A 15,444-nucleotide genomic window follows, 5' to 3' on the forward strand; every position below is an offset into this window, starting at 1 on the left:
CCATCTTAGGCACACACACCCTTCCTTAAAAAGACAACAAACCACGCGAACCCATAGTAATGAATTCCGATTGCCCCACAATTCGTTCCGCATGCTTGTTGTGAACGTAAGCCTCTATTTGAGTCACACCAAGTTTTTCAAGAAAATCGTTAGTAATAATCATACGTAACAATCCCAATCGTAACGCCGGGTGGTGACTCTTTCGACTTAACGCATCCGCGACCACATTCGCCTTGCCCGGATGATAAAGTATTTCACAATCATAATCTTTTACCACATCCATCCACCTACGTTGACGATAATTCAAATCTCGTTGACTAAAGAGATGTTTCAAGCTCTTATGATCCGAATAAATCGTACTCTTAACACCATACAAGTAATGGCGCCAAATTTTCAACGCATGCACAACCGCCGCCAACTCAAGATCATGAGTCGGATATCTCGTTTCGTGTTCCTTTAGTTGTCGAGAGGCATAAGCAATGACTTTACTTCTTTGCATTAGAACACACCCGAGCCCATTTAACGAAGCGTCACAATAGACCGTCATGTCTTCCACTCCTTCTGGCAGCACTAACACCGGAGCTTGACACAATTTCTATTTTAGCAATTGAAAAGCAATTTCTTGCTTGTTCTCCCAAGTAAATCTCGCGTTCTTCCTCGTAAATTTCGTCAACGAAGAAGCGATCTTAGAAAAGTCTTGGATAAACCGACGATAATAACCGGCCAATCCGAGAAAACTTCGGACCTCTGTAGGCGTAGTCGGTTGTCTCCAACTCTTCACCGTCTCTATCTTCCCCGGATCTACTTGAATACCGTCTTTGTTCACAATGTGGCCAAGGAATTGAACCTCCCTTAGCCAAAATTCACATTTGGAGAACTTAGCATACAACTTCTCCTTTCGTAGCGTCTTCAATACTTCGCGCAAATGGCATTCATGTTCGTTCATACTTTTCGAATAAACAAGTATATCGTCGATGAACACAATTACCGACTTGTCCAACATAGGTTGGCACACTCGGTTCATAAGGTCCATGAATGCCGTCGGTGTATTCGTAAGACCAAAAGGCATAACCACAAACTCAAAATGCCCATAATGCGTTCGAAAAGCCTTTTTCTCGATATCTTCCTCACGGACCCGCATTTGGTGATAGCCGGACCGTAGGTCGATTTTAGAGAAATACGTTGCACCTTGGAGTTGGTCAAACAAATCGTCAATCCTAGGTAAAGGATAACGATTATTGATCGTCACTTTATTCAACTCCCGGTAATCGATGCACATCCGCATACTACCATCCTTCTTTTTCACGAATAAAACCGGAGTGCCCCATGGCGAAGCACTCGGTCGAATAAAACCCTTCTCAAGTAGCTCTTGGATTTGATTTAACAACTCTTACATTTTCGTCGGTGCTAAACGATAAGGAGTTTTAGCAATGGGGGTAGCCCCCGGAACCAACTCAATGCGAAATTCAACTTTCCTTTCCGCCGGAACACCCGATAATTCGTCCAGAAAAACGTCTTCGAATTCACTAACCACCGGAATTTCAAGAATGGGTGGTGGCTCATCACGAGTATCAACAACATAGGCAAGAAATCTCCATGCCACCACTAACAAGGAAACGACGTGCCTGTGCAAAAGAACATATCGGTACAAGTCTTCTTCGCTTATCGCCATGAATAATTAACTCTCCCCCACTTGGGGTCTTTACCAGAATAAACTTACCATGGCATGCAATGTCGGCTCTATTTCGATCGAGCCAATCCATACCCACAACAATATCAAAATCGCCCAAAGTCATCGGTATGAGATCGATTTTAAAACTTTCGGCACCAAATACAACATCACAATTTTTACACACATCAGCCACTAGCACCGTCTTGCCGTCCGCTATTTCGACTTCTACCGGACAACTTAACTTAGCTAATGGTTTATTAAGTTTAGGCACAAATTTTGGTGACACGAACGACAAGTTAGCACCACTATCGAAAAGTATCCTTGCCGGATGAGAATTAACCATGAAAGTACCTGAGACAACTTCGTTGGATTGCTTGGCTTCATCATTGATCATCAAATAATTACGACCCCTAGCCGTACCCGCCTCCTTCTCTAACCGCTTAACATTATCATTGCACAACTCGGGACACTCGGGCCATTTGTGCCCCTCCTTACCACAATTAAAACAAGTGATTTTGGTTGCGGAGGATAAACTTGGACATTCACGAGCCATGTGGCCCTTTTGTCCACAATTGTAACACGAATAAGAAAAATCCCAGGAAGCACCTTTCTTTCCACCACTAGCATTACCGAAACCCTTTTTGTTCTTTTTGCTCGAAAAGTTCGAATGGTTCGAACCTTCACTCTTTCTCTTGCCAAAAGTAAAGCCGCTCTTCCTCAATACGAGCGCCTCAAAACCCTTGGCCATATCAAATAACTCATCAAAAGTTTTCACCACCGTTACACTAATCTTATCTTGATAACAATCATTCAACGTTTGGTAAAAGTCTTCCTTCAACATCTTATCATTCCCGACATACTCCGGGAAAAATTGGATCTTGGACAAAAACACAGATTTGAGAGTGTTCAAATCCATTGACCCTTGCCTCAAGGAACGTAACTCGTCCTTAAGCCTAGTAAGATCGGCCGAAGTTCGGTATTCCTTGAAAAATTCAAACTTGAATTCATCCCACGTGAATTCCATGCATTGCACTTCACCATAAACTTGGAGCTTTGCGTCCCACCACAACTTAGCATCACCCCTCAACATACCACACCTGTACCTTGTCTCCTTATCGTGAGGACATTCGCAAGTACGGAAGGCCCCCTCCATATCGGAGATCCAACGGGCACTCTTTAGAGGGTCTAGTTCACCTTCAAAGGTGGGAGGTTGAGAATCCTTGAAGTTCTTATAGAGAAAGTCCCGTCTTCCCACATTATCTTCGTGAAGAACGGCCTTCACTTGCTCCTTGACTACATTGACTAATTGCTCGTCAATCATATCTAGAAACATTTTCTTAACATCCTCGAGGAACTCCGCCTTTTGACGTTTAAAGATGGCCTCAACATTGGCCGTGAACTCAACGTCCTCACTCGTACTTCCATCATTGGTGTCGTGTCCATTTCTCATCTTCATTCTATAAAACGAAAAAGATTAAACAACGAAACGAAGGGACGTAACACATATGTATATACATATACACCACACTACCCCATCTTGCTCGACAATCGTCGTACATCGCTTGTTTGACACGATTTGAACCCGTAACAATGGTAGCTAATCATTGTTACGCGAACACGTCGCATTAACTCGCTAGTACAACGTCCATCTCGCTTGATGATTGCTAAACACAACACAAATCAATTTGCACAATGTTAATTCACATAAATCAAAGCACTAACATTTCCCGATTAGACCCAAAGTCCTACAAGTCCCGCATAAAGCGTACACACAATAAAGTCTAAGTCTAGGCACCTATCTCAAGTCGCCTAAATCCCTTAGACCATGCTCTGATACCACTTGTAACACCCCAAACCAAACCACGAACAACCCACGTAAAAATAACAAATACATTTGTTTTGCTGGAGCAGCATATGGCGCGGCGCGCCATATGGCCGCGCGGCTCGCCAAACTGGTCTGTCCCAAAAGTCATGAAACGTGAAAAAGATCGGCCACTTCCCGACATAATTAGACAAAACGCTTTTAATAACATATTCAAACATGTAAAACTAACACAATTCAAACATAAAATAAGTTTTACAAATCGGGGCCCACTTTGGCCGTTTTACGAGTTTAATACATAACGTGAGTTTCGACCACCAAAAAGTTTAAGTACCAAACGACGCAATGAGCATGGTGTTTGGGATTAAACTACCCAAGTCATGGTCAAACTCCAAAAGCTAACACATCCAAAAGGTGTCCCCTAACAAACGGGATCTCTAATCCAACCGTATGCCCTTACCCTTATCCACACCGGAACCTATAAAATGGTAAACAACGAGAGGGTAAGCTAACGCTTAGTGAATGCAATAATTACACACATACATATATAATATATCTATTTGCAAACACTTACACGCATACCGTATACATGCTAGCAAACACAATTAGCTTATCGTCATAAATACAAGCTATAACCTCCAATAACCAACTAGCATAACAATAGCATATTTAACTTGAACAAGTATAATATGCTTACTCTACAACACAATAACCATGGTTAACCAATCGAACGAGGGAACGGTGTTTAAAGACCGTCGGAGTTCATAACAACCATTAGTGCACTTAACACTTCATACACTAACCCCACGGGTGGCATCTTAACACTTCGATACTTCACCCTGGGTGGCATCTTAACACGTCGACACTTCACCCCGAGTGGTGTCTTAACACTTCGACACTTCACTCTTCATTTTACTTGAGGTGGCATCTTAACACGTCGATACTTCACCTCGAGTGGCGCCTTAACACATCGGCACTTCACCCTTCAACTTACTTGGAGTGGCATCTTAGCACATCGATACTTCACTCCGGGTGGTGTCTTAACACATCGACACTTCACCCCGGGTGGCGTCTTAACACATCGACACTTCACCCGTCATATTACTTTGAGTGGTGTCTTAGCACATCGACACTTCACTCGTCACGTGAAACGTGGTGTCTTAGCACATCGACACTTCACATCTCACGCTACAACAAATAAATACATTATATACCTATGCATATAATCATTCCACTCACCTTACGCCTTTGGTGAATCAATAAACCAAGCTTGAATCTTCAAGGTAACGCACCTATTATAATATACACATAATCAATCAACCATTCAAGTTGGTCAAACCCACAACACTCACTACTACTAGGTCATTTTGACCCATTTGAACACTTAGCCCTAAAATTGGGTCATCTTTCGCCAAAACCCTAACATTAGCCAAGTTAGGTCTTAAAACACCTTTTAACACTAAGTTTATGCATTAATCACAAACATTAACCAACCTAGGTCCATTTTGACCCGTTTGACCAATTTAAGGTCAACACACCCATTTTGGGTCACCCATTAACCCACACAACGCCCACTTACATATATATAGGTGTGCTAGCAATTTACTAACTACTTAAGGTTCATTAACAACAATTAATACTTGAAAAACCCTAGTTAGTCCTCTTTGAGTCAACATAACCCAAATTCACCCAATTTACTAACAAAGTGGGTTTTAAGTTCACCATAAACCCTAACTCTAACCCTTACACAAAATTGAATCAAGAAATCAAGATTAGAGCATACCACTACCACCGAAACGTAGTTAGGAAGTAGATGAACAACTTTAGAACTTGAGCTTAAGCAAGAATCCTCCTTCTTCTTCTCCAAAATGAGTTTTCTCACACTAGGTTATCACTCTCTCTCTAGAATTGAATGGATGAGGTTGAAGTAGATGGAAATGGAGTTAATGAGGCTCCATAAACTGATCTAAGGCCTTAAAGTCGGCCCTTTTGTGAATTTACCAAATTGCCCTCAAAATATCTAATTTAAAATAAAGAAGGAATCTATCACAGACAAACGGCGCGGCGCGCCAAAAGGCCGCGCGGCGCGCCACTCCCCCAGATTAGATTCTTTTTTATTTTAAAATGTACAACGAAACCCCCACTTCAAGCATCTTATGTACACTTTATGTACACAAAAATTATTTAGGTCTTACACAAATGTGATGAAATTGGTACCAAAATGTAGAGGATGAAGAGAGGATTCCAAATATGTAATTTGTTTTGATGTTTGCTTGTTAGATCCGAAATAGATGATGATTGAATGATTATGAAGAAATAGAAGAAAAATGAAAGTAAGAAGATAGAAAAGAGAAGTGAGGTGGGAGGTAGGTGGTGATGACTAGTTGACCACTAGTCTCCACTTTGCCCACTAGGCAACTTCGGTTCCTCAAGTTTCAAAGCGGGTGCGGAAATTAACCAAACAATTATTTTTAAAAACTATCGAGTAAACGAGTGATGTTATAATTAAATAACGGGAATATTATGAATGTTAGTCAACGGAAACTACGAATTTAAATAACGAAAGATATTATTTAAAAAAAAGACAGTGTTAAAAATAAATTTAACGAAAAAATAAATGTTTGAATCCAAAGGTGCTATCACTAGCGTATGCATGTATGTATGTTTGACTCCAAGCAAGAAATCAGAGTGTATACATGTATGCTTGACCCCAAGCAAGTATGAGTGTACTCGAAAGCATGTATCAAATAGCCATGTATGAACCTGAGAAACATATAGAAAACTGTCAACGAAAAACGTTGGTGAAATCATAGGTGTTTGTAATAAACGTTGTTTTTGAACCACAAGATTTAGTATTCCCATAACGTTGATTATCAAAATCGTTTGCATTCCAAAAGTATTGTTCGCGAGCACCCAATTATCAAGACTTAACGTATTCTTCCATAGAACCCCATCACAATAGTGTTAGAACATACACTGTTTCTCAAAAATATATTTCATCTGTAGACGGTAGTGAACCGTCCGAAATGAGGGTTTGTCAAACCCGTATGGCCACACAATATAAGTTCTCGCTTACACCCTGCAAGTGTAACTAATGATAATCGAATTGAGGATTTTTGTTCTAACTCGCTGTGGAATGTTTGTTTCATCGTACTTGTGTTCAAAGTATAAAAGTAAGTAGTACAAAATGTAACAAAGTATATGTTTCTGAGCCCACAATTTAAAAGTATAAAAAAAGTTGTTGAAAAGGTGGGACTATGATCTCACCTCGAGTGCACGAGTATAAATGTACTTCACAAAGTAAACGTGTGCATGAAAGTTTCTTAGCCTTGACCCAAATGTGATGAAATTGGTACCAAAATGTAGAGGATGAAGAGAGGATTCCAAATATGTAATTTGTTTTGATGTTTGCTTGTTAGATCCGAAATTGATGATGATTGAATGATTATGAAGAAATGGAAGAAAAATGAAAGTAAGAAGAGAGAAAAGAGAAGTGAGGTGGGAGGTGGGTGGTGATGACTAGTTGACCACTAGTCTCCATGATAGTGCTCCAAATGAACATATATTTAGGCACAATATCCTTCCAATATGTAAAGCTTTTAGTTGTAATTGTTCTATTTTTATGTAATATTCGTTTAAATAAATAAGTGCGAAGATAAAAGAAGAAAACGACGATTTGAAGACGCAAATGACCAAAAAGCTCAAATGTACAAGATATAATTCAAGTGGTTCAATTTAATGATGAGAAACGTCTAAAAATTACAAGAGTACGAGCCGCGAAACGCAAAGTACAAGATATTAAATAGTACGCAAGGACGTTCGAAAATCCGGAACCGGGACCAGAGTCAACTCTCAACGCGCGACGCAACGGAGCTAAAATTACAAGTCAACTATGCACATGAATATAATATAATATATAAATAATTCTTAAAATTATATATATTATATTATATAATAAAACGTCGGCAAATAAGAAAACAAAAATATGTGAGCTGTCCCAGGTGGCCATGCGATCGCATGGCCAGAAGGCACAAAATCCTTGCGATCGCATGGGCATCAGAATCTGGCCAAGTGCAATAGAAAGCGACGAATTGAACGAGTAATATACACCATCTTTTTCTTTTCCTTCTCTGTAATAATAATAATATATATATATTTATAATTTAAAGTTTAATTTAAGTTTAATAATAATTGAGTTATTGTAAGAAATGTTTTAAGGTTTTATAAGACGGAACTCTGTTCGTTTAACGCTACGCGATTAATCACCACTGTAAGCTATGTTCTTCCTTTTTAAATTAATGTCTCGTAACTAAGTTATTATTATGCTTATTTGAGCCAAAGTAATCATGATGTTAGACTAAAAATTAAGATTGGGTTATTAGATTTTGTACCATAATTAAGGTTTGGACAAAAGACCGACACTTATGGATATTGGGCTATGACTATTAATAGATAAGGGGTATTGTCTAATTGAGCGATAACTCATTGGAACCTGTCGAACCTATCTTCAAATTAGTTAATCTAATAATTATTAAAATGATTATGTATGTCCTATTTAGTGACGTTTATATGTCATCTTTTACGATCATTTAATTAATTATTCGGGTTGGGTAATTGATTATTCATTCTGATCAAGTGGGCAAATTAATATTCATATCTCATTAAAACAGGGGTGGATTACATACAAGGATAATTGATGTAATTGTTAACAAAGTATTTAACAAAGTATTAAAACCTTAGATTACGAGCAGTCGATAACCTGGTGTAATTATTAACAAAGTATTAAAACCTTGTTACAGTTCGAATCCCTAATTAGTTGGAATATTTGACTTCGGGAATAAGGTTAATTTGATGAGCATTTTATAATTATGACCGATGGACTATTATGGACAAAAACCAAATAGGTATCAAATAATCCAGGACAAAGGACAATTAACCCGGGTAATAAATTAAAATCAACACGTCAAACATCATGATTACGGAAGTTTAAATAAGCATAATACTTTTATTTCATATTTCAGCGTACCTTTATTTACTGTCATTTTAATTACTGCAATTTACTTTATCGCAATTTAAATTCTGTCATTTATTTTATCATCATTTATCTTTACGCTTTATTTTAAAATCGACAAACCGGTCATTAAACGGTAAAACCCCCTTTTTATAATAATAATAATACTACTTATATATATATATATATATATATATATATATATATATATACAAATATAGTTTTTAAAAAAATATAGCATTAAACTTGGCTAGCTCCCTGTGAAACGAATCGGACTTACTAAAAACTATACTACTGTACGATTAGGTACACTGCCTATAAGTGTTGTAGCAAGGTTTAGGTATATCTACTCTATAAATAAATAAATAACTTGTGTAAAATTGTATCGTATTTAATAGTATTTTGTAGTAAAAATATAACTATTTCGTATACACCTCTGCACACATCACTCCACTTTGCCCACTTGGCAACTTCGGTCCTTCAAGTTTCAAAGCGGGTGCGAGAATTAACTAAACGAATATTTTTAAAAACGTTCGAGTAAACGAGTGATGTTATAATTAAATAACGAGAATATTATGAACGTTAGTCAACGAAAACTACGAATTTAAATAACGAAAGATATTATTTAAAAAAAAAGACAGTGTTAAAAATAAATTTAACGGAAAAACGAGGGATGTTACATTACCCACACCTTAAAAGAAATTTCGTCCCGAAATTTAGTTAGAAGTAGTAGTCGTTGTTTCTTCCTTGAGATCTTGCGTTGCCAATTCTACGAATAAATGAAGGTACTTCCTTGGGCATTTCAACGAACTTTGACGGTCGGGATTTTTCGTTGTTTCAGAGTTTGATTTCACGAGTCAATATTTCAACCGGTTCTCCTAGGAAGGGAAGTTTGTCATCGATATTAAGCTTATCGAACGGAATAACAAGTTCTTGTTTCGCAAGACATGTCTTTAAGTTTGATACACAGAATGTAGGATGAACGGAATTTGTTTGAGTTGGGAATTGAAAACGGTAAGCAACGGGTCCAATACGCCCCAAGATTTCAAAAGGATCAAAATATCGCGAATATAGCTTTTTATGTTTCCCGAAATGGATTACACCTTCTCAAGGTGCGACTTTTAACGTTACACGGTTACCCACTTGGAATTCGAAAGGTTTACGTCTAACATCAGTATAGCTCCTTTGGCGACTACGGGCCGTCTCGAGCCTTTCTTGGATTTGAACGATTTTAATGGTTATTTCATGAATGAGTTCGGGTCCGGTGGTTTGATTATCATTTACTTCGGTTCAACAATTAAGAGAACGACAATTGAGGCCATATAAAGTTTCGAAAAGGTGTGACGTTAAGACTTGAATGATAACTATCGTTGTAAGAGAATTCAGTTAAAGGCAAAGGCTGTTCCCAAGTAAATTTGAAATCGATAACACAAACTCGTATTATGGTTTTCGAGGTTTGAATCGTATGTTTGTTTGGTCCTTCGGGTTGTGGTTGATGTGTTGTACTCATGTCTAAACGTGGTCCCGAGGCTTTTTGTAAGGCACCCCGAAATTTAGAAGTGAAACGAGGATCTCGATCCGAAACGTGGTACAGTTCTTTAAGATATATTTGAACAAGCTTGTTAGGACCTGAAAACGTTTGTTGGAACCAGTTTCTGTTTCTCAAGAATTTCGCGCCGCGAAAGATTTATCGTTTTTCGAAAACGTTCGTTAGGACTATTCTCCCTCGTGGTGAATACTAGTATAATGTGAAGAGTCTCTCTCTCCATTGAGAATTTAGAATAAAGATTTCCTTAAACGGAAGTACGAGTGTAAGGCGAGAGAAGTTTCCTCCTCGATGTGAGCATAACAATTGTTAAATATTAATAAGTAAATTAATTAATTCAAATTATTAATTGTTAAATATTACTTCCTCCGTCCCACCACAAGTGTCCGCATTTTTATTTTGGGATTTCCCATTTCAAGTGTTCACTTTATATTTCAACCAATCAGACGAGGTTATTCCGGAGAGAAGATTTCTTAATTGATAAAGAATGAAGTTAGTGGGATTTCCTCAATTGTGTGCATAAAGTAAGCGGACACTTGTAATGAGATGAATGAAACATTAATTATTCGCGAGATCGCAAGTTATAACTAGTTTTTAAATTATACTACCTCTGTCTCATTCCAATAGTCCACAGACAAAAAAACACGCAGTTTTAGGAAATCCCACTAACTTCATTTCTCCACCAATGAAATATCTTCTCTCTCCAGATCCACCAATGAAATATCTTCTTTCCTTTCTATTTATGGAAGTGGACTATCAGAATGTGACAGCCCAAAATGAAATACTGCCCTATTGGAATGAGACGGAGATAGTAACATACTTTGTACATTCGTAATCATCGTATCATATCATATCATATCATATCATTAACATTCATTTGAATTCAATAAATAACTTCTTTATTTTTTTTTTTCATAACCTTCGTGTTGGGAATATCATAAAAATTTTGTTTGGTCAAAAGAGTTTAAAATTTTTAAATGGAGGAAAAAATTTGGAATCTAAAACCTCATAGAACTAACGTTTAAGAAATAGCTCTTAGCGTTTTGTCATTTGACTCTTTATTTTAACAGTTCAAGCTACTCTACTAAACACATAAATACGTATAAAAAGCTAGTAATAGCTATCAGCTACAAGTTATTAGCTACCAACTACAAACTATCAGCTAGTTTTGCCAAACATATCCTTTATTTTAACAATAACAGCTACTCTGTCAAACACCTAGGGTATGTTTTGCATAACTAGTTGGTAGCTGATAGCTGTTAGTTGGTAGTTTGTAACTAATAGCTGATAGCTGTTAGCTTTTATATGTATTTAAGTGTTTGACAAGATAGCTGAAATTTATTAAAATAAAGTGTAAAATGACAAAAAGCTAGAAGCTTTTTCACAAACGTTAGTTCTATTAGCTTTTAATTTTTTTCCTCCCTTAGAAAGCTGTAAGCTCTTGTAATTAAACGGTGAAGAAATTTCAACAAATTAACGGAACAAGCTAACAGTCGTTAATGATTTCAACTAGCCGTGAATCGTGTGCAAATCACATGGATGACTTAGATCAAAAAATTCTTTTCAACAGATATGTTCATTCTTAATACAAACCACCTAAACTATATCCGTGTAATTTTATCTTTTTTGGAAGGTGATAAACCAACACACCTCACCATGAATGTATACAAATTTCAACAGATATGTTCATCCTTAATTTAACTTGAAGCCACAACCTCATAGTTGAAGGATTAACTAAATACAGCAAGAAGAGTGCTCTGTGGTTATAATAGTAGATAATATATTGATCCTCTTATTAATTATACATGTACTTTTAAATATTAATTTAATTTAATTTAAATATAATACACCTCTATCATTTTCAAATGGAAAAGCAGACAGGGAAAGTGGAACCATCACCATCAACCCTTGCTTCCTATAAAAAGGGATCATTCTACAATATCTTATGCACATCTCATAGCAATTCAAGAAAAACCATCTAGAGAGATAGGAAGCAATATAGTTGCATATTTTTCTAAAAGAAACTAGGAGATAATAATACTTGTAGAACTGATCACTTAATTAAGGAAGATATGACAGGAAATATGGTTCACCTCACTCTTGCATTTGGCCTTCTTGGTATATACTCCACTCTTGATTTCTATTCATTTTGTCTATATATATTCAAGCAGATTCTGCTACTAACATGGCTTAATTTCCAAAATTTGCAGGCAATGTTGTTTCATTTATGGTCTTTCTTGCACCAATGTAATTAAACCTCTTATTTAATGTCTAGCTTTTATATATTCTTATTTCATGCATTTTATAAAGACTATATACATTCTTACTAACATTCTGACCTTAACATAAATGTAGTCCGACATTTTATAAAGTCTATAAAAAGAAATCAACAGAAGGGTTTCAGTCAGCACCTTATGTAGTAGGCTTATTTAGCGCGATGCTTTGGATATATTACGCATTGCTCAAGAGCAATGTCTTGCTTCTAATCACCATTAACTCAGTTGGTTGCTTCATTGAGACCTTGTACATTGTTTTCTTCCTCTTCTATGCACCAAAGAAGGCTAGGGTATGTACAAATATATCTAATGATCATATATAGTCATCATTAAAGAAGCTAGGCTATATTAACAATTTTAAACTTGTTTATGCAGATGGAGAGTTTGAAACTAATTGTATTGCTCATAGTATTTGGCTTCGGATCAATCGTTGGGCTTACGCAAATATTTACAAGTGGAGTTACGCGTGGCGTGATTGTTGGATGGATTTGCCTTATATTTTCTTTATGCGTCTTTGTAGCACCTTTGGGAGTTCTGGTAAGTATATTTCTATAAACTATAAACTAACACTTTTTTTAATTTTACTAAAATAACGAATACTATATAATATTTAATAACCCTTTTCTTTTGTTTTTTACAGCGACAAGTGATTAAAACAAAAAGTGTAGAGTACATGCCGATTCTACTATCGGTAGCACTCACACTGAGCGCTGTTATGTGGTTCTTTTATGGCCTACTTCTTGGCGACTTCAATATCGCGGTATGTACGCATAAGACACAATTTTGTTGTACCTTGTGCTTTACAAAGTTATATTTTTTATTTATTGAGTTTTTTTTTTCTAACTTGTTATACAGATTCCAAATGTTCTTGGATTCACTTTTGGAATAATTCAAATGATACTATACTTTGTATACAAAAACAAAAAGCCTGTTATCGATGAAAAGACAATTTTCGAACAGAAAATTTATGAAATGGAGCCGCAAAAGATCGCAGAAGTTAAAGACCAGAAAGTCATTGATGTTGTAAAGCTGAACGCTTTGTTACAAGCTGAGACTCTTTCAGTGGCTGCTAAAAAGCCTCATACGTTTGATCATGTTGCTGTCGAACCTCAAGTTGTTCGAGATATGCCTATTCACACAATTAATGTCGGTGCATGAAATCGTATAATCGACTAGGATGTCTTCTGATCGAGATGTTGTCTCCTGCATATATATCTTCTAATTGAAGTTAGTTATGTGTGGTTTGATCTATTTGGTTTATAAATTACTAGACGTTATCTACATGCACTATATTTTGAGATTTTGTATTTCACATGTCCAGTATTTTTCTTACGTTTTTATTTTCATAAATTTACACAGTGCTTTAAAGTTTTAACACACTGCATCTTACAATATTTTTGTAGACCACAAAATTTGTGTTTTGTTTATTTTATACCAAAACAGCCTACAAACTCACTCAGACAAAAAAAAAAATAAAAAATTAAGAAAACGCAAATAAATGTATCTCTTATATAACATTATTTATATTATTTTTGTTAACGTGTGCTCTTATGATACATTAAGCAGTATTTAGTGAAGCTATAATTTCCTTAAATATGATATTTTGTGATTAAACACTAAAAAGCAAATTTATATTGGTTTAACTTAGTAATACTGAATAAATTGCTAATATAATTTTTTTTTTCTTGTCCTAAATAAATCGAAATTAATGTTTGTCCATGTATCCTGTTTTTAATTTAACCATATGTCTTGAACATAATAAAGGCAATTAAAATTCAATCATATATACAGTTTCGGCAAACTTATATAAAAGTACGTCAATTTTATAAGATATGTTTAAACTTAGTAAAAAAACCAAATTTACTTCGAAGTTCTCATCTTTATCTAATTAAACAGGGTTGATTTATGCATAGCAGATAAAGTACTTTGCTATGTTTGGATCGCCGATGATGGTGGTTTGGAGGTGCTCACCACCGTGAAATGGTCAACTGCCACTCTGTTAGTGGTGGTTGTCCGTGGTTAACAGGGAATGGTGGAGGCGGTGGTGGAAGCGGTTCGGTCGTGGATTTGGTTGCTAGTTTCCGTGGATGTGTATCAGATCCTTTCTTTTCCGATGACATCGTCGACATTGTGGTGGAAGCGGTTCGGTCGTGGATTTGGTTGCTAGTTTCCGTGGATGTTTATCAGGTCCTTTCTTTTCCGATGACGTCGTCGGGTTTAGGTCATGATTTCCCAGTTGAAGATCTGGCTACAGACTTGGTAGTGGGTCGAGTGTTTTTGCAGTTTGGGATCTCCTTTAGACGGTTCGTGATCGTCCGTGGCTCTGGTGCCATTTTTGTTACGTGGCAGTCGGCGTTCTCTCAACCATCGTCGTTGTTTAATTTGTACTTATTATTCGTGTTCCGCCCTGTTCGTTAGACTAGTGATTTAGGTGTTGTAGTTACAACCAGGGGCATTTTTTAAAAGGGACAAGCGGGGGCAACTGCTCCCAGTGGATTTGCAAGTTTCAGTGTAAAATTTTTAGATTTTTCGACTTTGTCCCCGGTGGATTTTTTTTGCCCCAAAACCTACACATTTTGTCCCAAAACCTTCAAATTTTACCCCAAAATCTTCAAATTTTGCCCACAACCCTTCAAATTTTGCCCCAAAACCTCCATATTTTTCCCAAAAAAATTGCTACGGTTTTAATTTTTTTTTGTGCCCCCGGTGAAAAAAAAATCCTGGTACCGCCACTGGTTACAACATTTATTTGGCTATGTTTGGATCTTCTTTTGTCGGTTGTAGCTGTTGATCTTCGAAACGGTTTTAATGTATCATGTTTTTCGTAAAAAACTTAAAGTACTTTGCATACTCTCTTTCCCCTTTTCCATTTAAAAATAAACCTCGCATTTTCTAAACGTCAACAACCGTAACCATTACCCTAATCATCACAAATGCCACTCTCAATCACCATTCACCAACTTTAAACCACCGTAAGAACATCACATTCAAACCTTTCAATAGTCCATATTTATCTTCAAAGCTGTTCTAAAACACCTTCTATTTATTTCTTTTTCATTGCCACTAACGCCCCTCATCTCATTTCTTTTTCATCAGTTTTGAAGAACTTCAACGATT

General features: G+C 36.6%; 1 protein-coding gene across 1 annotated transcript; it reads left to right on the top strand.

The window, feature by feature from the left end:
* Positions 1–12,017: 12,017 nt before the first annotated feature.
* LOC139865843 (bidirectional sugar transporter NEC1-like) lies at positions 12,018–13,641 on the top strand. Its single transcript, XM_071853948.1, has 6 exons — positions 12,018–12,169; positions 12,262–12,298; positions 12,407–12,617; positions 12,703–12,864; positions 12,968–13,087; positions 13,183–13,641. Exons 1-6 carry the CDS (start codon positions 12,124–12,126, stop codon positions 13,483–13,485), a joined length of 879 nt encoding a protein of 292 aa, XP_071710049.1. The 5' UTR covers positions 12,018–12,123; the 3' UTR covers positions 13,486–13,641.
* The last annotated feature ends 1,803 nt before the right edge of the window (positions 13,642–15,444 follow it).

This window comes from Rutidosis leptorrhynchoides, chromosome 9 (assembly GCF_046630445.1).
Source record: "Rutidosis leptorrhynchoides isolate AG116_Rl617_1_P2 chromosome 9, CSIRO_AGI_Rlap_v1, whole genome shotgun sequence".
Taxonomy (NCBI): domain Eukaryota; kingdom Viridiplantae; phylum Streptophyta; class Magnoliopsida; order Asterales; family Asteraceae; genus Rutidosis; species Rutidosis leptorrhynchoides.

Bases quoted from the DNA above. Each gene is read 5' to 3' on its own strand.
- LOC139865843 (XM_071853948.1), top strand. From the start codon at position 12,124: ATGACAGGAAATATGGTTCACCTCACTCTTGCATTTGGCCTTCTTG. The intron at 12,170-12,261 runs GTATATACTCCA...CAAAATTTGCAG, and splicing joins TCTTGCATTTGGCCTTCTTG to GCAATGTTGTTTCATTTATG. The intron at 12,865-12,967 runs GTAAGTATATTT...TGTTTTTTACAG, and splicing joins TAGCACCTTTGGGAGTTCTG to CGACAAGTGATTAAAACAAA.